Here is a 20,977-nt window from a genome sequence, read left to right on the forward strand (position 1 = left end):
TATTGTATGATGCTATTTATAGGACATTCTGGATTAAGCAAAATAAAAGAGAAAGAAAACAGATCAGTAGTTGTCAGGGGCTGGAGTGAGGAGAGTGGATTAACTGCAAAGGGCCATGAAGGAACTTTTTTGAATGATGGAAATATCCTACATCCTTTAAAAATTTAAAAAAAAATTTTTTTTTTACAGTTTTAAAGGTTACTTTCCATTTATAGTTACTACAAGATATTGCCACTATTCCTTGTGCTGTGCAGTATATCCTCGAGCCTGTCTTACACCCAACAGTTTGTACCTCCCACTCCCCCACCCTGATATTGCCCCTCTCCCCGCTCCCCACTCAAGGAGTCCGAGCTTTGGACGACTCCCCAGATGTCAAATGGACAGGCGGTCTATTTCTTCCCACCTGAGTCTGTTTGGGGGAACTGAGTGGAGTGCCCTGCCCTCTGCCTCCTGGCTAACTCTTACTCAGCTATTGAGAGCCAACCCAAATCTCAACTTTTTGGCTAAGCCTTCCTTGACTCTTCCAAAGATCTGTTGCAGCTCCTTTCTCATTGTTCCTGAACCCAGTACCCTAGGCATAGTACTTGGTGTGGATTTGTAATTGCCACAGCCCAGCGTGCTATTCGTGGATGGGGGCCATGGACCTGCCTTCTTCATCTCCACATGCCCAGTGCCCAGTGCAGGGTTTCAGGGGCTGTGACAGTGGGGTTGCCTGAATTTGGGAGGCACCTGTGTCTTGTCACTGCAGCATAAATAGACCCACCTCTTGTTGAGGCCATCTTGCTTGTGTGTCCTGAATTACGCATCACAGGAGAAGCCCAGACTTGCAGGGAAAGTCTTTAGTATCCTTGGTGGAATTTTTCCACAGTTATCCTGTTTCCAGCTGCTATTACCATTGGAAACCACACAGCAAGAGAGATAACAAAATGTACCCTGCTTGTCCCAGGTCTTGCTGAAGAGTTGGCACAACTGTTTCTTTGGTCCCTGGGTTACGGTGTTCTTAGCAGAGCAGTGCAGCTGAGTCAGCAGGGCTGCAGCCTGGAGACAGTTTAGAGATTCCTCTGACTCAGGGCCTTAGAGCAAGTGCCCACCTCCCCCGTCATTGAGCACAGGGCTGATGTTGCTATTTGGCTGGCTCCTCCCTGGGACCCCCTTCACCAAGCCATCCTGTGGCAGGGAACATTGCCCATCGGGAGATGGCTAAGGGAAAGAATAATTCCTCTGATTACATATGGAAACTGAAAGTTGGTAGAGGACATGCTACTTGTGTGTTTGGCTCAGCTCATTTTATTTGTATGGAAACATGATTCAATATTGGCTCTTCTCCTAAAGGTGTATTTTGAGCATCACTAGTTAGAAAGGACACCTGATGACTCAGTAAGACTCACGTCCTACTCAGCATTGACAACTCTGTGTCAGGCTCCAGAGGAACCTCCCGGATTTAAGAAAGGACTGAAAGTTTCTCTAAAAGGAAATCTCAGGTTTTTGAGCACTTCGCTACCTGATAATTCTGTATGATGATTGAGATAGATGCTGTGAGAGATGTGTATGGAAAGCTAGTGTCTCTCTGCACCAAGAGCACGGACAGCTCCACGGGCCACACGGTAGAAGTGTGAACCACGTACGTGTGTGAGCTCAGTTTTGCATCTGCACGTGATTCTGTGAATATCTAGATTTCCTTACCACTTTGAGGACTGCATATGACAGATTATGGAGTTATCTAAAGCCATAGGGAGGAAACTGATTTCATGATCAAGTCAGGACTAGTTTTAAAAGTTGTCTTACAAGCTCTGGTCATTACTGTGCCGTTTGTTCTCCTCTCTCCTTTCTGCACGCCCACCCCTATCTGGGCCTCTGGGGCGCAGTTACTCCTCAGTGGTGGTGATCGGGGCTGTGTCTGTCATCTAGGAAGTAACGTTTGCTTCTCTTTCAGCCGACGCTGGCGTCGCTGGAACCGCTTCAATCGCCGAAGATGCAGGGCTGCTGTGAAGTCTGTCACGTTTTACTGGCTGGTTATTGTCCTGGTGTTTCTCAACACCTTAACCATTTCCTCCGAGCACTACAACCAGCCTGACTGGTTGACACAGATTCAAGGTATAAGCAGAGGTTTTTCTCTTTTTGTTCTGAAGAGGGGATTCCCTGAGGCTGTCCGGCTGCGATATAGTCTTTTCTGATCGATGTGTAATAGTGTATAGGAACATTGCCAGTGATTAACTTGGAAGACGGCAGAAACGTGCAGATACGAAGTGCACTTGGAGGAGGATTGTGATCTGTGCCATGAAGCACCTTGGAGCTGATGAACTTCAGAGCATTTCACGGGCTTGACCCTGGGACCAGCCGAGGATCACAGAATCTTGCAGCTGGAAGGGACTTCATGTCCTTTCTCCGTGCCCCTCTGGAAGCTTTCTTTCCCTCTCTCGTATCCTTGGCAATGATAACTGTTCCTCTACCTCAAATGCCCCAGCAGTGTGGTTGGGGAGCTCATCCCATTCTGAGTTTTAATGGTTTTGAGCTCTTGTGAAGTCCTGCCTGGCATTGTCAGATCTGTTCAACTCTCTAACCTGCTGGGTGTGGTATTTTCTGAAATGACCTTGATAGGCAACTGCTTCTTAGATCGTGGTGCTGTAAGCAAGACTAGACAGATCTCTTGGTGACTAATTGAAACCAAAAAGTGTGATGATCTAAATGCAGAATCATATGCTCTTAGTGCTTGGAAGCATCAGAGATTATGTGGTCAGCAGCCCCTCCCCATTTCACAGTCAGTTAAACTGAGGCCTGGAGAAAGCAAGGAACTTCTCCAAGAGCCACATGTCTAGGTAGTAGCAGAAGCAGGACTAGAACCTGGCAGACAAATGGACTGTAAACATTCATACCATATTTCTGTCATGGGGAGAAATAGCAAAGACAGGGACAAAGGTACTTGGGGGCACTTCCGGCAGGGACTGGTGGGAGAGAGATGGGGAGAGGGGAGTATGAGCCTCTTCCCTGATGAGACCCTGAAGATGTGTGCCCCTTTGTCTTTCCAGACATTGCTAACAAAGTCCTTTTGGCTCTGTTCACCTGCGAGATGCTGGTAAAAATGTACAGCTTGGGTCTCCAGGCGTATTTCGTGTCTCTTTTTAATCGGTTTGATTGCTTTGTGGTGTGTGGTGGAATTACCGAAACCATCTTGGTGGAACTGGAAATCATGTCTCCCCTGGGCATCTCTGTGTTTCGATGTGTGCGCCTCCTGAGAATTTTCAAAGTGACCAGGTGAGGACCAGCACGTCTCACTGGAGGCATTTTCTGAATGTGGGTGGTGGTCAGCCCTATCCCCTGTCCCTGCCCAGGGGACATTCTCCAACCCAGTTGGCACTCTGGGCTCACCCCCTTGTCTTGACTTGCAGGCACTGGACGTCCCTGAGCAACTTGGTGGCATCCTTGTTAAACTCCATGAAGTCCATCGCTTCGCTGCTGCTTCTGCTTTTCCTCTTCATCATCATCTTTTCCTTGCTTGGGATGCAGCTGTTCGGCGGCAAGTTTAATTTCGACGAAACGCAAACCAAGAGGAGCACCTTTGATAATTTCCCTCAAGCACTTCTAACGGTGTTCCAGGTGAGTCCTGCCCTCCCCTCCCCGGGCCGCGCCTTGTGAGAGGCCACTTTGTCCACGATTCAATAGGACAGAATGATTCCATTGTTATTGTATGAGGAACCTCTGCCCTAATAACAACTCTGATGAATTTTGTGTCATTTAAGTCATTTGTTTAGTATCTCACTCCAGCAAATCTATGTGCTGTGATTTCATGTTTTTGTGAGACCTCTAGATGTATTACAAAATGATAAACTGAAAACTTCTGTGTGATTCTATGAGGTTTCTGAGGTTCCTGTGAGATAGACTCTAAAATCCTCTTCTTGTCCTTTGCTAATATTTGATTTCAGGCAAGTTTATAATCCTGGTTATAACGGATTTTTGCAAAGAAGTGACTTCTGAAGCCCTAATACTTCGGTCTACAGTCAGGGGAATCAGGGTGATTAAGGAGTTGTGACAGCTTTCTGCCCCTTTGTTGTCTTCTCTCGTGTGATGTAATGGGGATATATGGACTCTTAGGATGTCTCTGCTGTTGAGCTCTTTTCAGGCATCAGGCCGAGAAGGGAGCAACAGTGTCTGAGGTTCCCAGGTTGCCCTGTGCTCAGAGGCCCAGCCTCTCCACCCAACCTGGCTCTAAGCGGAGTGTTCTAAACCCCCTTCTTGTATATTGTGACCTGAAACCCTTCCTTGGCAGGTAAATTTAAAAGACATGTATGCCCTTGTTGGTTTTCACTTGCGATCTCTCCCCTCCAGGAGAGGCGGGAAGGCCTGGTGGGAGGGGCAGTGAACATGGACGTCCCATGTGCTCAGCTCTATGACCTCGGAAAGCCCCTGTTTTCTGAAAAATGAGAGCCTAGACAGAATGATTGCTGAGGTTCTTGCCCACGTGGTCATTTTGAAGTGATTGAAATTATTGTCACTGTTATATAGCAATATAGTATGATATAATTCAATTTTTTGAACTATGCTTAATTTCTGGCCACTGACAAATTATTATTTTTTCTGATTTCTTTCACAGAAATCTGTATGGTGGTTGTTGTTTTTATAGTACTTGTATGTGTGGCACAAAATTCAAATATTAAAAACATATAAAGTAACAAGTCTCCCGCCAACCCAGCCCCCAATTTCCCCTTGTAGGAGGCAACTACCATTACACGGATTCTTGTATGTTCTTCAGACATAAATACATTTGCCCACCTGCATACCTACATAGATGAATTTACACAGATGGTAGCTCATTCTACATGCTTTTTTTTCACCTTTCTTTTTATCGCCTAGGGTGTCCTTAAGACCCTTCCTTACAGGTCCATAAACAGCTGCCTCCTCCTTCTCAGTGTTGTGTATTTTTTATGGTGTGAATGTGCTATAATTCATGAAGCATCCCCTGCTGGTGAATATTTGATTGTATCTAGTCTTGGCTCAGTGGGTGACCTTTAACATACACCAGGGGGCACGTGTGTGAGTAGATCTGTAGGATAAATTCCCCCGAGTGGAATTACTGGTTTAAAGGGTGAATGTCCATATGCACCTTTGACACTCTTGCCCAAGTATTCTCTTTAAGACTGTGTTAGTTCAGCCTCCAGGGATGGGGTGTAGAGACTGCCTGTGGCCTCACTCCCTGTCACCACAGTGAGTGTTCCAACTTTTTGATGGGTACCTGTCTGGTAGATGAAAATGGCATCTCATTGTAGTTGTAGTTGGTATTTTGTCAGGAGTGAAGCTGGATGTCTTTTCATATGACTCAGAGCCATTTATAGTTCGTTTTCTATGAGTTGCTTTACTTTTTCAAATCTGAGTATGATTCACATTGTAGATACAGTTTTCCATTTCCACAGTTAATTAGCTATGAGGAATACTATGCAGTGGTTAAAAACAATGACCATGAACCTATTGACACAGAGGGTCTCAGGAGTATGTTGTTGAGTGGGGGGAATAAAAGCAAATTGCAGAAAATTCCAATAGTATGATACCCTTTATGTCTAAGAAATTAAAGAAGACACCAACTTCCTGCTTTCTCAGAATGTGTACATATGTGTTCAAATGCACAGACAGAGGTCCTGGAGAGGTGCAGCAGCAGCATTCTCCTGGGGAGGGGACTGAATTGGCTCGCATATAATCAAAGGGTATACACGTCTTATGTGGAATGTTACCTTATTTTCACCACAAGAGTTAACTCATGAATTTGTGTGGTTAAGAATAGTGTTTTGAAGACTTTATGGAAGAGTGGATGGATTTGTTCATTGCAAACTGGATTGTGAGAAGCAGCTTACAGCAGACATGGGAAGCCACCAGGAGCACTGGGAGGACATGGGAATTGTAACTCCACCTGCCAGCTGACTCCAGTCTTGACCTCTTAGATTCTGACAGGTGAAGACTGGAATGCTGTGATGTATGATGGCATCATGGCGTATGGGGGCCCATCATCTTCAGGAATGATCGTCTGCATCTACTTCATCATCCTCTTCATCTGCGGTAACTGTATCCTTCAGAACGAGCAGGGCCATCTCATCTCACGGTCTTGTTGGGGGTCTTCCTCTCTGAGTTTTCCGATAGCAGTGGTGGTAGCAATTGTGTGGGGGAGGGGAGTTCATGTGCTCTCCTTCACTGTTGCTGGGACGGCATGGGAGAAGCAAGTCTCAGACTTTGAGGAGTGAGCGCAGCCAGTGGGAAGGAGCCTGAGAAGGCACGTGGCCATACCAGTGGTCACCTACTCGGCATCACATCACGTCTCCTGCACAGGTCCTGAGGGAGGGCTTCATGCAAAGGCACGTTACTCTCTGTGTCATCACTCTTAAGTGTGGAGGGAGTAAAAATGTCCCTCTGCCTTCTAGGTAGAAATCCGTAGGTATGGGACATAAGAAGTGACCAAAGCAGGCTGCTTATATACCTTTTTAGAGAAGGAATCAGTTCTTTGTGAAGATTTGACAAAATGGAAGGGTGTTTGCTTGGAGTAGCAAGTTGATGGAGAGGTAACAAGCATTGTTTATATATAACTGTCTCAGCCTCACATTCCCTGTCTCCAACAGCAAGGATGTTCTCCATCCTCCTGGCTTGGGGAGGATGCCTTTCTATGGGAGCTTTGTTTCCTGCTTTTAGGGAAACAAAAGGCAATTCAGAGTTTTACTTGTACCAGCTCTTTCTCAAGTAACTTTAATTCACAATCATCAATACGCCACCTTGGCATGTTTTGGGGTGACCTGGTCCGAGCCCCATTAAGAGGTTAGGGGTATATCTATATTTTCTTAAGACCCTTCATAACAGATGGGGACCCATCTTCAGTGGATTGACCTAATTCTGCTTTGCTGATCTGTACGTCTTTGGGGGTCAAGCACCCATTGGCCAACTGCTCTATCCTGCTTAGTGACTTTCTCCAACTTAATCCTCTTCCCTGCCAAGAAGTACTCTCTAATTCTAGGCTTCTGAAAATTCAGATCTCTCGTTACCTCACTCTGCCCCTTCATGACCCTGTGACTTCAGTTGTGTCTGCTTTCTCTCTGCCCCTGCCCCGGCCCCAAACCTGTTATGTGCAGGTCCTCAATAAAGGTTTGGTCAAAGACCAAAGGAGACCTCTTCATCTTCCCTGTTTTATTTTAAAGAATCCTAATCTGGATTCTTCTCCTGAGGAGTCCTAGATCCTTTGAGCTGTTTTCCGCTTCTTCTTCTCTTGCTTGTTAGTGAATTTTCTTCAAGGTGGTAATCCAGTGCAGACCTGTGGGGATCATGCTTTGTGCTGCAGTTTATTCTATGGAAGTCCCTCTCTCAACACAGAAATCCTACAGCGCCAGCCTCTGCTGCTGCACGGAGCCACCACTGCCCTCCTCCTGCCCAGGGGTGAGCTCTCCTGCTAGGTTCTGTGCCTCTTACTGCCTGTGGGGTCTGCTGTCTGTTGGATATTGGGGTGACATTCCTCCATCTTCCCAACTAGATGAGAATTATCCTGAGTCAGGAATCTTGTTTTGTATTCACATCTCTCATGGCTTACACCACAGGGTCTTGCACATTCAGCCCTTGGTAAATACTTATTTAGTGAATAATCAGTATTTTCTTTTACTGCTCACTTCATGATTAGGCCACAGTGATATCCTGGCTTTAATCTGCAGACAAGTGTTCCCTGGCCCCTTTCTATCCAGTTAGATGCTGTGTTTTCTTTGTAGCATGTGTACCGCTCTCTGAAATACTTAAATCATTTATTTTCTGTCTCTCTCAACTAGAATGGATGCTCCTTGGGAGCGGGGACTCCAGTCTGCCTGTTTCCTCCCATGTTCCCAGCACCCAGAATGGTGTCTGGCACCTTAGAGGTGCTTAGCAGGTCTTTTCAAATGAACTCCACAGCACACCACTGTTGAGGAGGATCTGGTGGATAATGCCTCCAAATACAGATGAAACACGGGGTATTTGCTCTTAGAAACCATCTGTTACGTATATGCAAGATTTTCCTGTGCTTTCTTACTCTAGATTTGCTTTCCCCTACCTAAGAGAGTTTCATGTCATTGTGAGACTAGAGATGTAGTGTTTTTTTTATCGGGATCACTAGTAGAAATTCTCAATACAGGTAGTCCCAGGATTCATTGTTCTGTGAGCCACAGTCACCCCACGCCCCTCAGAGGAGTGTTCCTCTTGCCGACCATCACCTAGTCTGGGACAGACTGCTGCTTCAGGCTCATTGCAGCTCTGTTTAAAAAATAGTCTAATGTGTCAAAGGTGTTTTGAAAGTCTTAATAGAATTCACTCACATTTAAGCTAGCTCACCATCGGTCCTTTGTTAGATTATGTTTGTTTACATGCTGAGAGACCTACCTGCGAGTTCAGATTGCTCAGGGCTTTTGGGACCGTGGTGTGCCTCTTCTGTCTTGGGGTCCCTGGGTTTTCTTCATCTTGCATGTGGGTGGCTGGGCATCAGCCAGAGGGATGCATTAGTCGGAGAAGGGAATCCTCTTGACCTATGGCCCTCTGATCCCTGTGCTTCTCAAAAATGGTACAGAAATGCTAGCAAATAAGAAATCTTCTGATTTGGGAATCTTATTCATAGTTTTTTTTTCAGTCACGCAAGGAAACCACGCATATAGCATTATAGTAAGAGCTCAAAACCTTTTTACTATTTGCAAAAATTAAATTCAACCACAAGAGTCAAAGATACAGCCACAGTGGGACAATGCAAAATAATAGTCGGGCGCCATCTGGCCGTGAGTCAGGCATGCTCTAGACAGTGTTTGTGGAATGAATGAGTGAACGAGGTGTTCACAGATTCAGATGATCATTTCAGATGAGAAAGGCTCAGACTGTCTTGTGTGATGGGATCATCATTTGAATGATGTGTAGCCTTTCATGAGGTTTATTTTGGAAAACACCCCAGATAAATAGGTGTGGGTGGTGTGTGTTTTAAAAGAAGTAAAATGCATAGAGTGAGATGCATAAAAATGCCATTTGTTTGTCATAGGTTGTTTTATGCAACACGTGTCACAGCCATAGAGACCTAGATGTAGCGACACGCACATGCCCAGGCACACGCAGGGGCGGAAGTGTTGACGTTTGCAGGTTTTCTTGGGTTTCGGTGAATCTTAATTTTGCTTTTTTCCAGATTATCTTCTACAGGCTCTAGTTCTTTTTGAAAAATGGGGCTCTGGCCCCCTGGCTTTACCAAGTGAATATAGCACTAGGGGACAGTCACCTGTCACCAGCCTCCTGAAACACCGAGGGGTGTGATGTTGCCATTGTTCACTGTATGTAGCTGCCTTTTGAAACGTGTTGTACCCTTAAAACATTCAAATTAGATATTCTACTGAATGTCTTTTTGGCCATTGCTGTAGACAACTTGGCTGATGCTGAAAGCTTGAACACTGCTCAGAAGGAGGAAGCTGAAGAAAAGGAAAGGAAAAAGATTGCCAGGTAACCCCGTTTTCACCTGAGGGTTCTAACCCGCAGAGCCAGTTGCAGGTGGGGCTTGGTGGGCAGCACGGACTGCATGGCAGCTCCCAGGCTGCTGTGTGGTGGGGATCGTGGATGGCCCTGTGAGGTACATCAAAACGGGTGGAATCTTAGGCAGAATCCAGGCCCTTGACTCTCAGCCCCTCAGAGCTGGGAGTGGGAGTCGCACATCCCCATGCTTAAAGAATCACGTGGTTAATTTTGGTGTCATAAAATAAATGATGCATTCAACGCTGATTAGCTCTTGGATGAGAATTTTAATAAGATGATCTGTGTAATGAATTCAGTGCATTGAGATGAACAGGAAGCTCTGAGTGTGGGTTGTGCTGTGTTCTTGCTGTTAGGGTTGTTTCCAATTAAATTCTGTCCTTCTTTGGGCCACTGTTGATTCAGAATGCTGATTAGCTTTTTTATACAAAACAATATGGTTACTTGGTTTCTTTTGTTCTGTTCCCTTCTCTATAGAAAAGAAAGCCTGGAAAATAAAAAGAACAACAAACCAGAAGTCAACCAGATAGCCAACAGTGACAACAAGGTATGTGTTATGTTCTCCCCTTTGTTTCAAAATGATTCTGTTGATACCACCGTAAATGTGCCCTTTACACCATGACAGTGATGTGTGTGACATTTGGGTGTGAGAGTATGTCACCCTATCACAGACGTTGGCTTTCCGGGGGCTTCTGAGTGACTTGAGGCACTTGGCTGGTGATCAGTAGTATTTCACCAGGGAACTGGTATGATAAATATTGAACTGGTCTGACCACATGTATTTTCTTGATTGGAATGATGTGGCCAGACCTGACCTGTGTTAGTGTCTTCTCAGTGAGGTCCCCTGTAGGGAGGCAGAATCTGCAGTGTAGTTCTCATACAGTGTGTGTGACGGCGACGGAGAGGAGGAGGGCAGGGATGGTGCCGGCTGTCCATGGCTGGGTAGGAGTGACACATCTTCTCCTCGTCTGCCCTCAGAGCAGAGTCATTTCTGGGGGGCAACTGCCATCCCAACACAGTCACATACAGCACACACTTTGGAGACGACTTCTCTGCCCTGTGCTGAACGGCAGAGTCAAGTCTTTGCCCCTCGCTAGTATGTATAAGTCAGAGGCTCCCTTCCTCCCCAGACCTCTCTGTCATCCCAGGTTACAATTGACGACTACCGAGAAGAGGATGAGGACAAGGACCCCTACCCGCCTTGTGATGTGCCAGGTATGGTGGCAGAGGCCATAGACAGGCTCTCAGCTCTTGAGGGTGTGACTTTGCTCCCTCTCTGATCAGTGGCTGAATCTGTGGCCAGTTGGCCCAGCTGGGGCACACGCAGGGCTGCTGAGGCTGCCAGGGCCACCAAGGCCATGGATCTAGTCCCCATGTGGGCCAGTTAGCTCTGCGTTTTCTTATGGTTGTAGGCAGCTTATGTAACCCAGAATCCAGGTGGAGAGGGGAGAACTCGGAGGTGGAGCAGGGCAAGCCCCGCCTTGCCCAGGACATCTCTCAAGGAGGCAACCAGTTATCAACATTCACCTGACACTTTGACATTGACCGGGGCCTTTGTTGGCTGACGTAGAAGGGACTGTGACATTGGGGAGCCTGGGGGACTGACTGTATAATTTAAAATCCCACATAGTTTTTCAGGCTAGAGCTGAGCAAGGAGGTTACTGGGGAAGCAGCCAGGTGCTCAGAACGCGGCAGTGGGAATCCCACTGCTGCTACCTCTACCTGTGCTCAGATCTTAAACGCATTCCCACAGCTCCACACGCTCACCAGACAGGCATCCTTTTCAGGCCCGCCTCACCCCCTCGCACTCTCAGTTCATATATGGAAGGGTTTTGATGAATCTAAGCTGATAGATGATGATACATTTTAAGCCAAATTTTCATGTGAAATTGAGAGTAATAATTCCAAACCACATGCAGTCTTTGTTTATTTCATGTCTATAAAAAAAGTGTCTCCTTTAAAGTAGGTGAAGAGGAAGAAGAGGAGGAGGAGGATGAGCCTGAGGTTCCAGCTGGCCCCCGTCCTCGCAGAATCTCTGAGTTGAACATGAAAGAGAAAATTGCCCCTATTCCCGAAGGGAGCGCTTTCTTCATTCTTAGCAAGACCAACCCGTAAATATCCCCTTTCTAGTCTCTCCCAGGACCCTACAGGTTGCTTGTGGGTGGCTGGGGATGGGGTGAGGGTAGGTGGTTCACAGCCCCTTTCTGCACCTGAACATCAGGACCCCCGGGCTGCCTCTGACGCCTGTCCTGCTCCAGCCTAGCTTTTGCCCTCTATTCATCTCTTCCTCACCTTCCTGTGCCTGGACCAGGGGCCATAGGGGTGTGACCAGGTCCTGGGAGGAGGACCATTCCAGACTCTCGTCCCTGCTAAACCCTGCACTAGGACAGCAGGGGTACAGTGCCTGGGGCTTGGTTGGAGCCCGCAGCTCTGGTGCTCCATGGGTTGTCGCCTGTGTTTTCCATCCAGAGGAACTTTTCTTCACCAGGGGTCTTCTGTGAAGATGGGGCTGAGGATTTTTGACCAGCTTATGCACAGCATCTTCACCCAGTGACCCAGTTTAGTTGATTACTTTTCCCTATTGAGTTTTATGATGGTAAAGTAATATCAGTCAGTGATATTTTATAGGTGGTATCTATTCAATGCAGCTCCATAATATCCTGCTTAGAGTAGCATTTCTCCTGTTAAAAGATAAGGTGCTCACCAGGAACATGGTAATTACTCACAAGTACTATAAGACGAGATGGGGGTTTTCTAGCTGGTTTCTGGGCTTTAAATCACCTGGGATGGAGTAAAATGCTACAGAAATAGATGGCTCTTGTAAAGGTGTCTAGAATTGCGGAAGCAGGTCTTGGCTGCCAGAGAAGAACTCTGTCAATTCACAGGCTCCAGGGAGAGACAGGTGGGAGGCAAGGTAGGCCGCAGTCCTTACAAACTTGAAGATTTAATGATAGTCTTCACAGGTCATCACTGTTGAGAATTTGGATATCTCTTTAAAAAAGTTACTCAACCGTCATTACTGACACCGACAGTCTCATTATATTGGAGGAATGGATTGATTTTCCCCCAAAGCTGTGAGCACTCCTTCCTTCATAGCCCTGGAAAGCCTTCCCCTGCTGCTAATAGCTTGCAAGCTCTCCAGGAGAGACATCCCAGCATTAAGCAGACCCAGAGGGGTGATTGGAAGCAAGGGGTCACCTTCATATAAAATTTGACTCTGGCTGTGAAAGTGAAAAAATCTTTTCAAAAGGAAACCTACATGTATTCTATAGGGGGGGAAAATCTTTAAATCCAAAGTCAGATACTGAGGTTAAAGGTAGTTAGGCACTGACTGCACTAACTAGCCCATAGGCCCTCAGGGGCAGCAGGAAAGGCTCTGATGGCTCATGGAGCCATGGGGAGAGCCAGGGCTGGGGTGCTGTGCACATGCTGCTCTGCCTTGCTGCCCAGGACCGTGGGACCCTGTGATGGCTCCATCACACAGTGCAGTAAGATCTTTGTAAGATTGTGTAACTGTCACTTCACTTTCTCAGAGGTACTTATTGTGGGTCACCTCCCTCCACCAAACAAGAAAAGTAGCACTTAGTACAGAACATCCACGTAATAGGAGATTCCACCAAGCCCCGCTTACTGTGGTCCTGTTTTGGTACGGCCCACGTGCAGTGCAAGAAAGGGGTTGCTTGCATTCTTTGTGAGCTGTTGTGATGAGCTCTGAAGTCCATCTCCTTTCCAAGGCAGGGAAAGTGAGCCGCTGGGCTTCTTGTTATAGTGAGAAAACGTCACCATCAGATCTGGATTGGAAATCTGTCCCTGGTCCCTACTAGTTGTGTCACCTTAAGAAAGTTCTTTCACATGCTGAAGCCTTACTTTTTCACCTTGAGAAGGACCATATCCCCACTTCTAAGGACTCAGTGAGTGGTCTCTATGGTGTGGCCACCCGACTCCTTGAGGTCTGCTGTCTCGGGGTTTCAAGGGCCCAGTGGTTCCAATCTCCTGGGTGGGACAGCCGCCTTCTGCCTGATCGGTCACCACAGTGGCCCCAGCATGCGGGAGGCGGAGGGTCGTCTCCCCGGCCCTGCCTGGGGTTGCGTCTATGCCACGGCTCTCCCCACAGGATCCGAGTGGGCTGCCACAAGCTCATCAACCACCACATCTTCACCAACCTCATCCTTGTCTTCATCATGCTGAGCAGCGCTGCCCTGGCGGCTGAGGACCCTATCCGCAGCCACTCCTTCCGGAACACTGTAAGCCCCCCAGCGAGGTCAGCAGGGCGGGGCTCCTGGGGGTCAGTTCTGGGCTCTCAGGCAGAGGCTGTGGTCCAGGCAGGACCTGCAGGGGCCACGAGGGTAAAAGCTGGAGTAGACCTCTCATTCACCTTCAGGCCTTTTATGTTTCAGGTTTGTAAGTGCCAGACAGCTTTTGTTTAATGGACACAAACCTTCATGGACTCATGCATGTTACACTTCATTTTAAATACTCTGCAGTAACTTAGTGTATTCAGGGACTGTGCCTCTCTGCCTCCCTGTTCCTTGTTGCCAGTGTTTTGGTCCTTCTTTTCCCCTCCCTGGTCAAATTCACACGCACACCTATTTCGAGATTTCTGCCTGGTGGCAGCATCCAGCAGGAGAGAAAGTAAAATTGAAACCAAGGGTATCACATGCCCAGGAGCTCTTATTTAGGGTTGGCGGGAAGACTTCTCTTACATGGATTTAGATTCCCAAAGCCACATGGCTCCATTACTAAGGAGAAATACAAGTTTGGGAGGTGACAGGTGTAGGACTGAGGGGTTCAGCAGAGAAGAACTATGTTTTGGAGGGGCAGGAGGTGACTTGACACAGAAAACAAGCAGAGCGTTTAGTCTTCTATCATTAATCAGTTTCATAGTTTAGGGATAGCACCCCTTCTAAGCGTCTATGCTGGGCAGAGACTGGTACCTAAATTAGTTCCTGCCTGAGCAGTTCAGCCTCGGCAGGTCAGCTCACTCAGCACTGAGAACAATCAGAGGCAAGGCAGCTTCAGAGGACAGTAGCCTGTTGCCTCTCCAGTCTTGACCGTAGTGCAGTTCCAGATGATCACCAAGAAACCCGCCCAGGGAGGGAGGCCTGTGAGTGTGCGAGGCTGTCAGCTGTCACTGCCTTGCCTGGTCGGTACTTCTTTCTGTACAAGAGATTTTTAGAAGTGTGAGGATTTGGACAAATCACTAGATCATTGCCCCCCCCCCCCCCACCGCCCAATTCCGATTGTGACGACGACACCCCGTGTTCTTTCCATTTCCTGTGCTCTTGGTTTGATGCCTGGCAGACTCAGCCTGTCAGACTGAAGGAGCATGGGCACTCTGGTTTGAAGATGAAAAGATCTTTCCCTCAAAACATGTGATGGTATAAAGATGAAGGCCCTGAGCCTGTCTTAACCTGTATTCACAGGTTAGGGCTTTTGTTAGAGATCCCCGAGGCTGTCTCCTTCTAAGTGCTCAGAAAGAGCAAAGACCTCTGTGTTGTCAAGTCCACCATAAAAAGAAGCCCCCAGCCGGAAACACTGTTTAGGAAGAAATACTGTTCTGTGACAGACTAGGTCCGGAGCCAGTCCTCGAACACAGATTATCGAAGAATTAATTTAGATGGGGGCCTCATGTTCTAAATTTTTATTGTAATTATTTCCCCATGAGTTTACTTCCCTGCTTCTTTTCCCAAGAATGTTACTGTCCTTTTTTAATAGACGTGTGTGTGTGTTGCTTTTAAAATACCAGTGTTTTTATTCGACTGTGGTAAGAACTCTTAACACAAGAGCTTCCCAAACAAATTTTTAAGCACACAAGACAGTATTTTTAACGCTGGGCACCACGTTGTACAGATCTCCAGCTCTTACTCATATGACGGAAACTATCCCTGCTGAACAGCAGCTCCCCACGTCCACCTCCCCCAGCCCCTGACAAGCACCATCCTGCTTTCTGCCTGTGAGTTTGACCACTTTGGATACTTAATAAGACTGGAATCGTGCAGTGTTTTGTTGTTGGTGGTGGTGGTGTTTTTTTTTTTTTTAAACTTTAGCTGAGTTACTAGTGAAAAAGAGAAAGGAGGCAGAGTGAAGAAGGAACAACCTGAATGCAAGAGCTTTGCCCGTGGGTACCAGGCTGAGTTGACTTGTTGGCAGCCGAGTCTTTCTTGGCTGCCCACGTGCTTTCCGCATTCACAGCTCTGCCGTGACTGAGGAGGGGCAGGGTCCCCCGTGGACAGCCTTGTTAGTGCCCTTGGAGGTACTTTTCACTGCCTGACCACAAACAGAAATACACAGAAGTGTTCCAGTAAAATGTATACATCTGAAAATGGGAACAGTTTGGGAAACAAGTAATAGCCTCTGAGGAGAGAACTTCAGTGAGGAGGGCTGGCCTCTGAAGCAGAGGTCCTCGCCTTAGTGTAACAGCAGTCAGGGCTCACCTGGGGTGGGTCCCACATGTACACAGTGGGCCCATGGCTCCTGATGGCACCCCGCAGCCTGGCTCCCTGCTCAGCAGTGCTGACTGGTGCATGGCCTGAGCAGCTGCCCCTGTTCTCAGCGGCCACGTCTGTTAGATACACAGAATTGGCCTGGGTGGGCTCCCCGGGTTACCTTCCCTCGCTGATCTCTGCGGTTCCTCCAAACCACAGAGCACAGTTATTATGCAGATGAGCAGCCACCATGGCCTCTTCCACCAGCAGAGCTGCAGCTGCCGTCTTTGTGGCTGAGGGTTCCCTGTGAGCAGCCTTACTTGAGTCCACAAACTTGCTGTGGGCCTCCTGTCCTGCCCACCTGCACCCATGGTTCTGAGTAGAAGCAGGGACCCCAGAAGGGGTTAGCTGAACTCTGCTGGTTGGAAAGTAGATGGTACTTAGGAGTGCTGATGAAGTGGCCTGGACTGATCATTCAGAAGCCAGGTCAGTCTTTTCTTTGAGTGGGCCCAGCAAGGGAAAAACCAGCCTGGAGGCAGAACAGTGTTAGATGCGCAGCGGTGCACAGGCAGAGGCCGATAAATGAAAGCCGCCCTCACAGGTTTACCCAGCCTGGCCCATCGGCGGCGGAAGAGTGTTTGCTCCCTGATGGAATGAGCTGGAATTGGAGGGGCAGGCAGCCTGTTTGATGCCACTACGTCTTTGTTTACATTTGCCCTCCAACCTGAAGCTCAGCTGAATGACAACATATTTCATTCAGCCAACAAGGCAGTTCAAAAGCTAAAATGTGTGTGAGACCAGTTTACCCAGTGCCACATGTAACTCTGTATAGTCACAGAGTATAGTGTGCTGATAAGCAAAGGTTGTTAGTAAAGTACTTTTTAAGTGATCCTCTCTCTGGCCAAGACATGAGACTGGCGGGAGCGGGGAGGTTCAGCACGAGTGGTCACAGGAGGTAAGTATCCCCAAAGCTCTTATTGGTTACAAAGATGAGCTGTAACTGGACGGGGTGGGGCACTTTGAGCGTCTCTGCACTTCCCTCCAGGGTGGCAGGCTCATCTGGGGAGAATGGGTCTCAGATCACGGATGGGGGTTCTCCCCATGGGCGCGGAGCTGTCGGGGTTTGTCTGGATGCCTTTTTCTCATCTCCCGTGTTGTGCCTTGCAGATACTGGGTTACTTTGACTATGCTTTCACAGCCATCTTTACTGTTGAAATCCTATTGAAGGTAATGGCTTTTTCATTGATCCTCGCATATGCTAAAGCAGCCGTAGCAATAATGGTTGCAATTCTTTGTTTACCTTCCAGATGCTAGGTTATGCAGATTATGTCTTCACTGGTACTTTTGCATTTGAGATCATTTTGAAGGTAACACGTTCCACAGGAGTGTGTTTTAGGGGCCTGCTCCTATGTGTGACACACAGCCAAGACGTGTGACGTGCTTTTGGCCCTTTTCAGTTTTTGTCCTCTGTGATCAAGCTCCACTTTTTTTTTTAACCAAAGAATTTTTTTCTGTAACCATTCAACTTGGTTTTGCTGTTTCTTTTTAACCTTTGAATGCATGAGGGAGCTCCTTTGGCTTCCTAATAGCAATTGGAAATTCCTTTTTGCTCCATTTTTTTATATCCCCTGAATTTGTCAACTGGTAACAGGTACAACACTATGTGTGAACTTTCTTCCACCCTTCCTGACGTCAAAGTCAGAGGAAAAGCATTTCTTCGATGAAGGGGATGTCTCTCTTCTCATTTCTTTGGCTGCATTTTCAGTGCCCTAAAATAGTAACACACTATTTTCTTGCAAGAGGATATTTGCAAGACAGTGTTGGTCTCTTTGTGTTAAGATATTTTAATGGATGGGCTTACATTTGCTCAACGAGAAGAGCTCCCTTTGGGCAGGGCTCCCGGAATGTACTGCCCATGCATGAGCTACGCGTTGCCACTGCTGCATGTGGTTTGTGTACTGGTTGTGAAGGCCACCTTGGGGTGAGCTCATTCCAATGTACTCCGAGGTCTGGAGACCCGCAGCAGAGAGCCCAGAACCCCCAGACTTGCTAAGAGGTGGGCATCGCAGCAGCCCTGGGACAGTGTGGCCTCTGACAACTGTCAGAGCACTCATCTCCTAGTGGGGAGGCAAGCTGGGAAATGAAGGCTTTGAACCACATTTTTTTAAAACCATTTTGGGTTTTTTGTGTGTGCATCTCAGGAAAAGAATGTATTTTATGTTAGACTACTGTGGAACTTGGGCTCTTTACAAACTCTTCTATAAAATGAAACCTCAGTTAACATTCCAGGCAATAGAGTATTTAGTTATTTTCTTTCTTTTTTTTTGTTAGTGAAAATATTAGCACAAAACCAACCAACACCTCTTTAAACCCCTGTTAAAAATCTTCTAAATATTTGAGTTCATTTTCTTGCCTTTTTTGCCAGTAAACTTGGTTAACAGTTGTCCTAAGTGAGATGTGTGCCTGGGCTAGTGAGCGGATTCTAGCACCTCTCCGTGGCACGGGGCATCGATGCAGAAGGCACAGGGCGTGGGGTGCAAGGACCCTCGCCTGGCCTCTGCTGGATCCTGAGCTGCCTCTTTCTCCACTCTCCCCCCTTTTTTTTTCCTTTGTAATTTGCCTTCTCCTCTAACTGAATAGAAAAATGTTCTACTTAACCTGTTAGCCTGGTTAATTGAGGTTTTATTTTACTTTCCACATTTTTAAGTTGTTCAATGAATATAGTTACTGTTGGGCTTCAGAGTTTTCCTTTGTTTAAAAGAAAAAACCCATGTTGCTGCTTTTCAATTTCTGTATATTTGTCTCAGTGACTTAAATCTTTGAAGTCAGTCTTCATTTTGAAGGTATCTTGGAGAACAGAAAATAAGCTAAAATAAGGATTCAGAAAGTGGGAGGTTCTCCAAGAAGTAGCTGACATCTGAAAGGGTGGTTCCTGGTGGCCTGGGGAAGATTTGGGAGGCTGTTTGGTTACTAGGTTAAACCATTTGAAGTGGCCTTTTTTATGTGTTAAAAAGGGTTAATTAAGTATTGGCAGATACATATGGTCCAGGGTAATTAGTTCCTGGCTCTGCATCTCTTCTCTTATACTTATCTGAGCCTTTACCCATTTTTTTTTAATAAGCAGTGAACTTCATGTTTTAGAGTGTTTAGAGCACTTCTTTACTAAACTCCTTTTCCAGAGTTGCCCGCAGTGGTGTCCGGGCACACAGGGCTGTGACTTTGAGAGCGGTGAGGCTCACATGGCGAGGCCAGGGGACGGCTTCCTAGCCACAGCTGGCACGTGCTAGAGCAGCTGGGCTTCAAGGAGCTTTTTATGGCTGTATCACCAAGGACCATTATCAGCAGTAAGGGGCCTGGAGAAGTGATTCAAGTTTCTATGTCAGCAGAGCGTGGGAGCCCGGGACTCCAGTGCATCTTCTAGCCCCAGCTAAGAGGCCTGGATGGGAACAGTGTGAGCTCTCCAGGGGTCTCCGAGGGGCCAGAACCAGCATTTTACCATGACAAACCTGGTCACATGAACTCTTTCCTGAGACAGAGCCTTAGGACATGCCAATGATATATTCATACTTGAAATGTGTCATCGCTGTAACGAAGTCTACATTGGTCTCTTCTTTTAAAATGTATTGGAAATGAGCTGCCTTTTTTCATTTTTGAACAAAGCATTCAGTTGCTCTGCCTTGTTGGTTTACATTTCTGGCACACTTGTTCATAAAGTCATATTTTGCTCAAGATTTTGTAAAGAGCCCAGGTTTCATTTTCTCTGGAGAGAAAAAAAAACAGTAAATTCCTCATGTTTCTGCTTCTAGATGACAACTTTTGGAGCTTTCCTCCACAAAGGGGCTTTCTGCAGGAACTACTTCAACTTACTGGATATGCTGGTTGTTGGGGTGTCTCTGGTGTCATTTGGGATCCAGTAAGTATTCTGGGGGGGGTGTACACAGGACCGTTGGGCAGGACGGTCTCTGCGGGGAACTTTAACATAATGCATAAAGCCTTGGCATTGTTTTAATGATGACACTCCGCTATCTGGGAAAGCTTAGTTAGTGCCCATGTCAGAAAGCATTGGGACAGCTCCTGCATTTTTGTGGTTCTGTTTTTCTTTTCATGCCCTCTGTTGGGTTGGGCTCAATACTCTGTGATATTTGCTTTCAACAGAGGGTGAAAGATGTCTTGACTAGGAGGGAGAGCAGCTGGGCTGTATTCTGGATTCTCCAGGGGCTGGCCCAGGGCCTGGGAGCCGGGGATCCTCTCCCAGAGTCTCAGTTCCCCATCTAGGAGGGTTAGGACTAGGTGGCCTCTCAGACCAGCTTGGATATTGAAGGCTTTCCTTTATCTCCAGGATAGATCAGCTGCTATGACCCTTTTCTTTTGGCCTCTACAGTTTTCATCTAGGAGGGGCCAAAGCTGCAAGTCAGAGCCCCAGGGCCTCTCCATGGCCTTGTGGGATTTCTGGTGGGGAGTAGCCTGAGCTGCACACTGCCTGCCTGCTGTACACGGGGGTTTGGGGCAGAGGCTCCAATGGGAGTGTCCAGGGGTGGCCTTGCTTTCCTGCTGACTTTGAAGCACCTCTGCTTAGGTGCTGACCATCAGTAGCCCCCATATGAGAGTGTGGGTACGTACATGACCTCTGAGCTAAAGGTGAAGGAGAGACTCTGTCCCCCTCAGAAGACCAAGGACCCCTGCCTGAAACTGCCCTATGTGCTCATCTTCATCCTCGCCTCCCATCATTGCCTGGTGGGAGGGAGCCACATAGTCACAACTTGGAAAGACATTCTCACTAGTGTTTTTGCAACTCCTCTAAGCTCCCAGCTGTGCCTACAGCCTCCAGCTGCTGCCCAGTCCACTGCCTCCCAGGCATGTGCTTGGGCCGCACTCAGCCACTTGCCACTACATGAGCCGCAGCTTCCAATCTAGGGCCTTCGCAGGTGCTGCCCCCTCAGCTGGAGCCCCTTCCCCCTTTGTCTAGCTAAATCCCACTCCCCCCCTGGGATTCACCTGGACATCACTTCCAGGGAGCCATCCCGGACTCCCTAAGGCATGGTCCCCTGGCATCACAGACCACCTTCCCT

The 20,977-nt window shown here is 47.4% G+C and overlaps 1 protein-coding gene across 1 annotated transcript in view; it reads left to right on the top strand.

Moving 5' to 3' along the window:
- CACNA1D (calcium voltage-gated channel subunit alpha1 D) overlaps window positions 1-20,977 on the top strand; it is a 296,274-nt gene that overhangs the window by 212,400 nt on the left and 62,897 nt on the right. Inside the window, exons 13-23 of the mRNA XM_072941507.1 lie at window positions 1,934-2,094; window positions 3,027-3,252; window positions 3,387-3,594; window positions 5,928-6,048; window positions 9,342-9,456; window positions 9,961-10,030; window positions 10,632-10,698; window positions 11,447-11,594; window positions 13,598-13,727; window positions 17,076-17,135; window positions 19,715-19,821. Of these exons, the coding sequence (XP_072797608.1) occupies window positions 1,934-2,094; window positions 3,027-3,252; window positions 3,387-3,594; window positions 5,928-6,048; window positions 9,342-9,456; window positions 9,961-10,030; window positions 10,632-10,698; window positions 11,447-11,594; window positions 13,598-13,727; window positions 17,076-17,135; window positions 19,715-19,821 (1,413 nt within the window). The remainder of the gene's footprint in view (window positions 1-1,933; window positions 2,095-3,026; window positions 3,253-3,386; window positions 3,595-5,927; window positions 6,049-9,341; window positions 9,457-9,960; window positions 10,031-10,631; window positions 10,699-11,446; window positions 11,595-13,597; window positions 13,728-17,075; window positions 17,136-19,714; window positions 19,822-20,977) is intronic.

This window comes from Vicugna pacos, chromosome 17, assembly GCF_048564905.1.
Source record: "Vicugna pacos chromosome 17, VicPac4, whole genome shotgun sequence".
NCBI lineage: Eukaryota > Metazoa > Chordata > Mammalia > Artiodactyla > Camelidae > Vicugna > Vicugna pacos.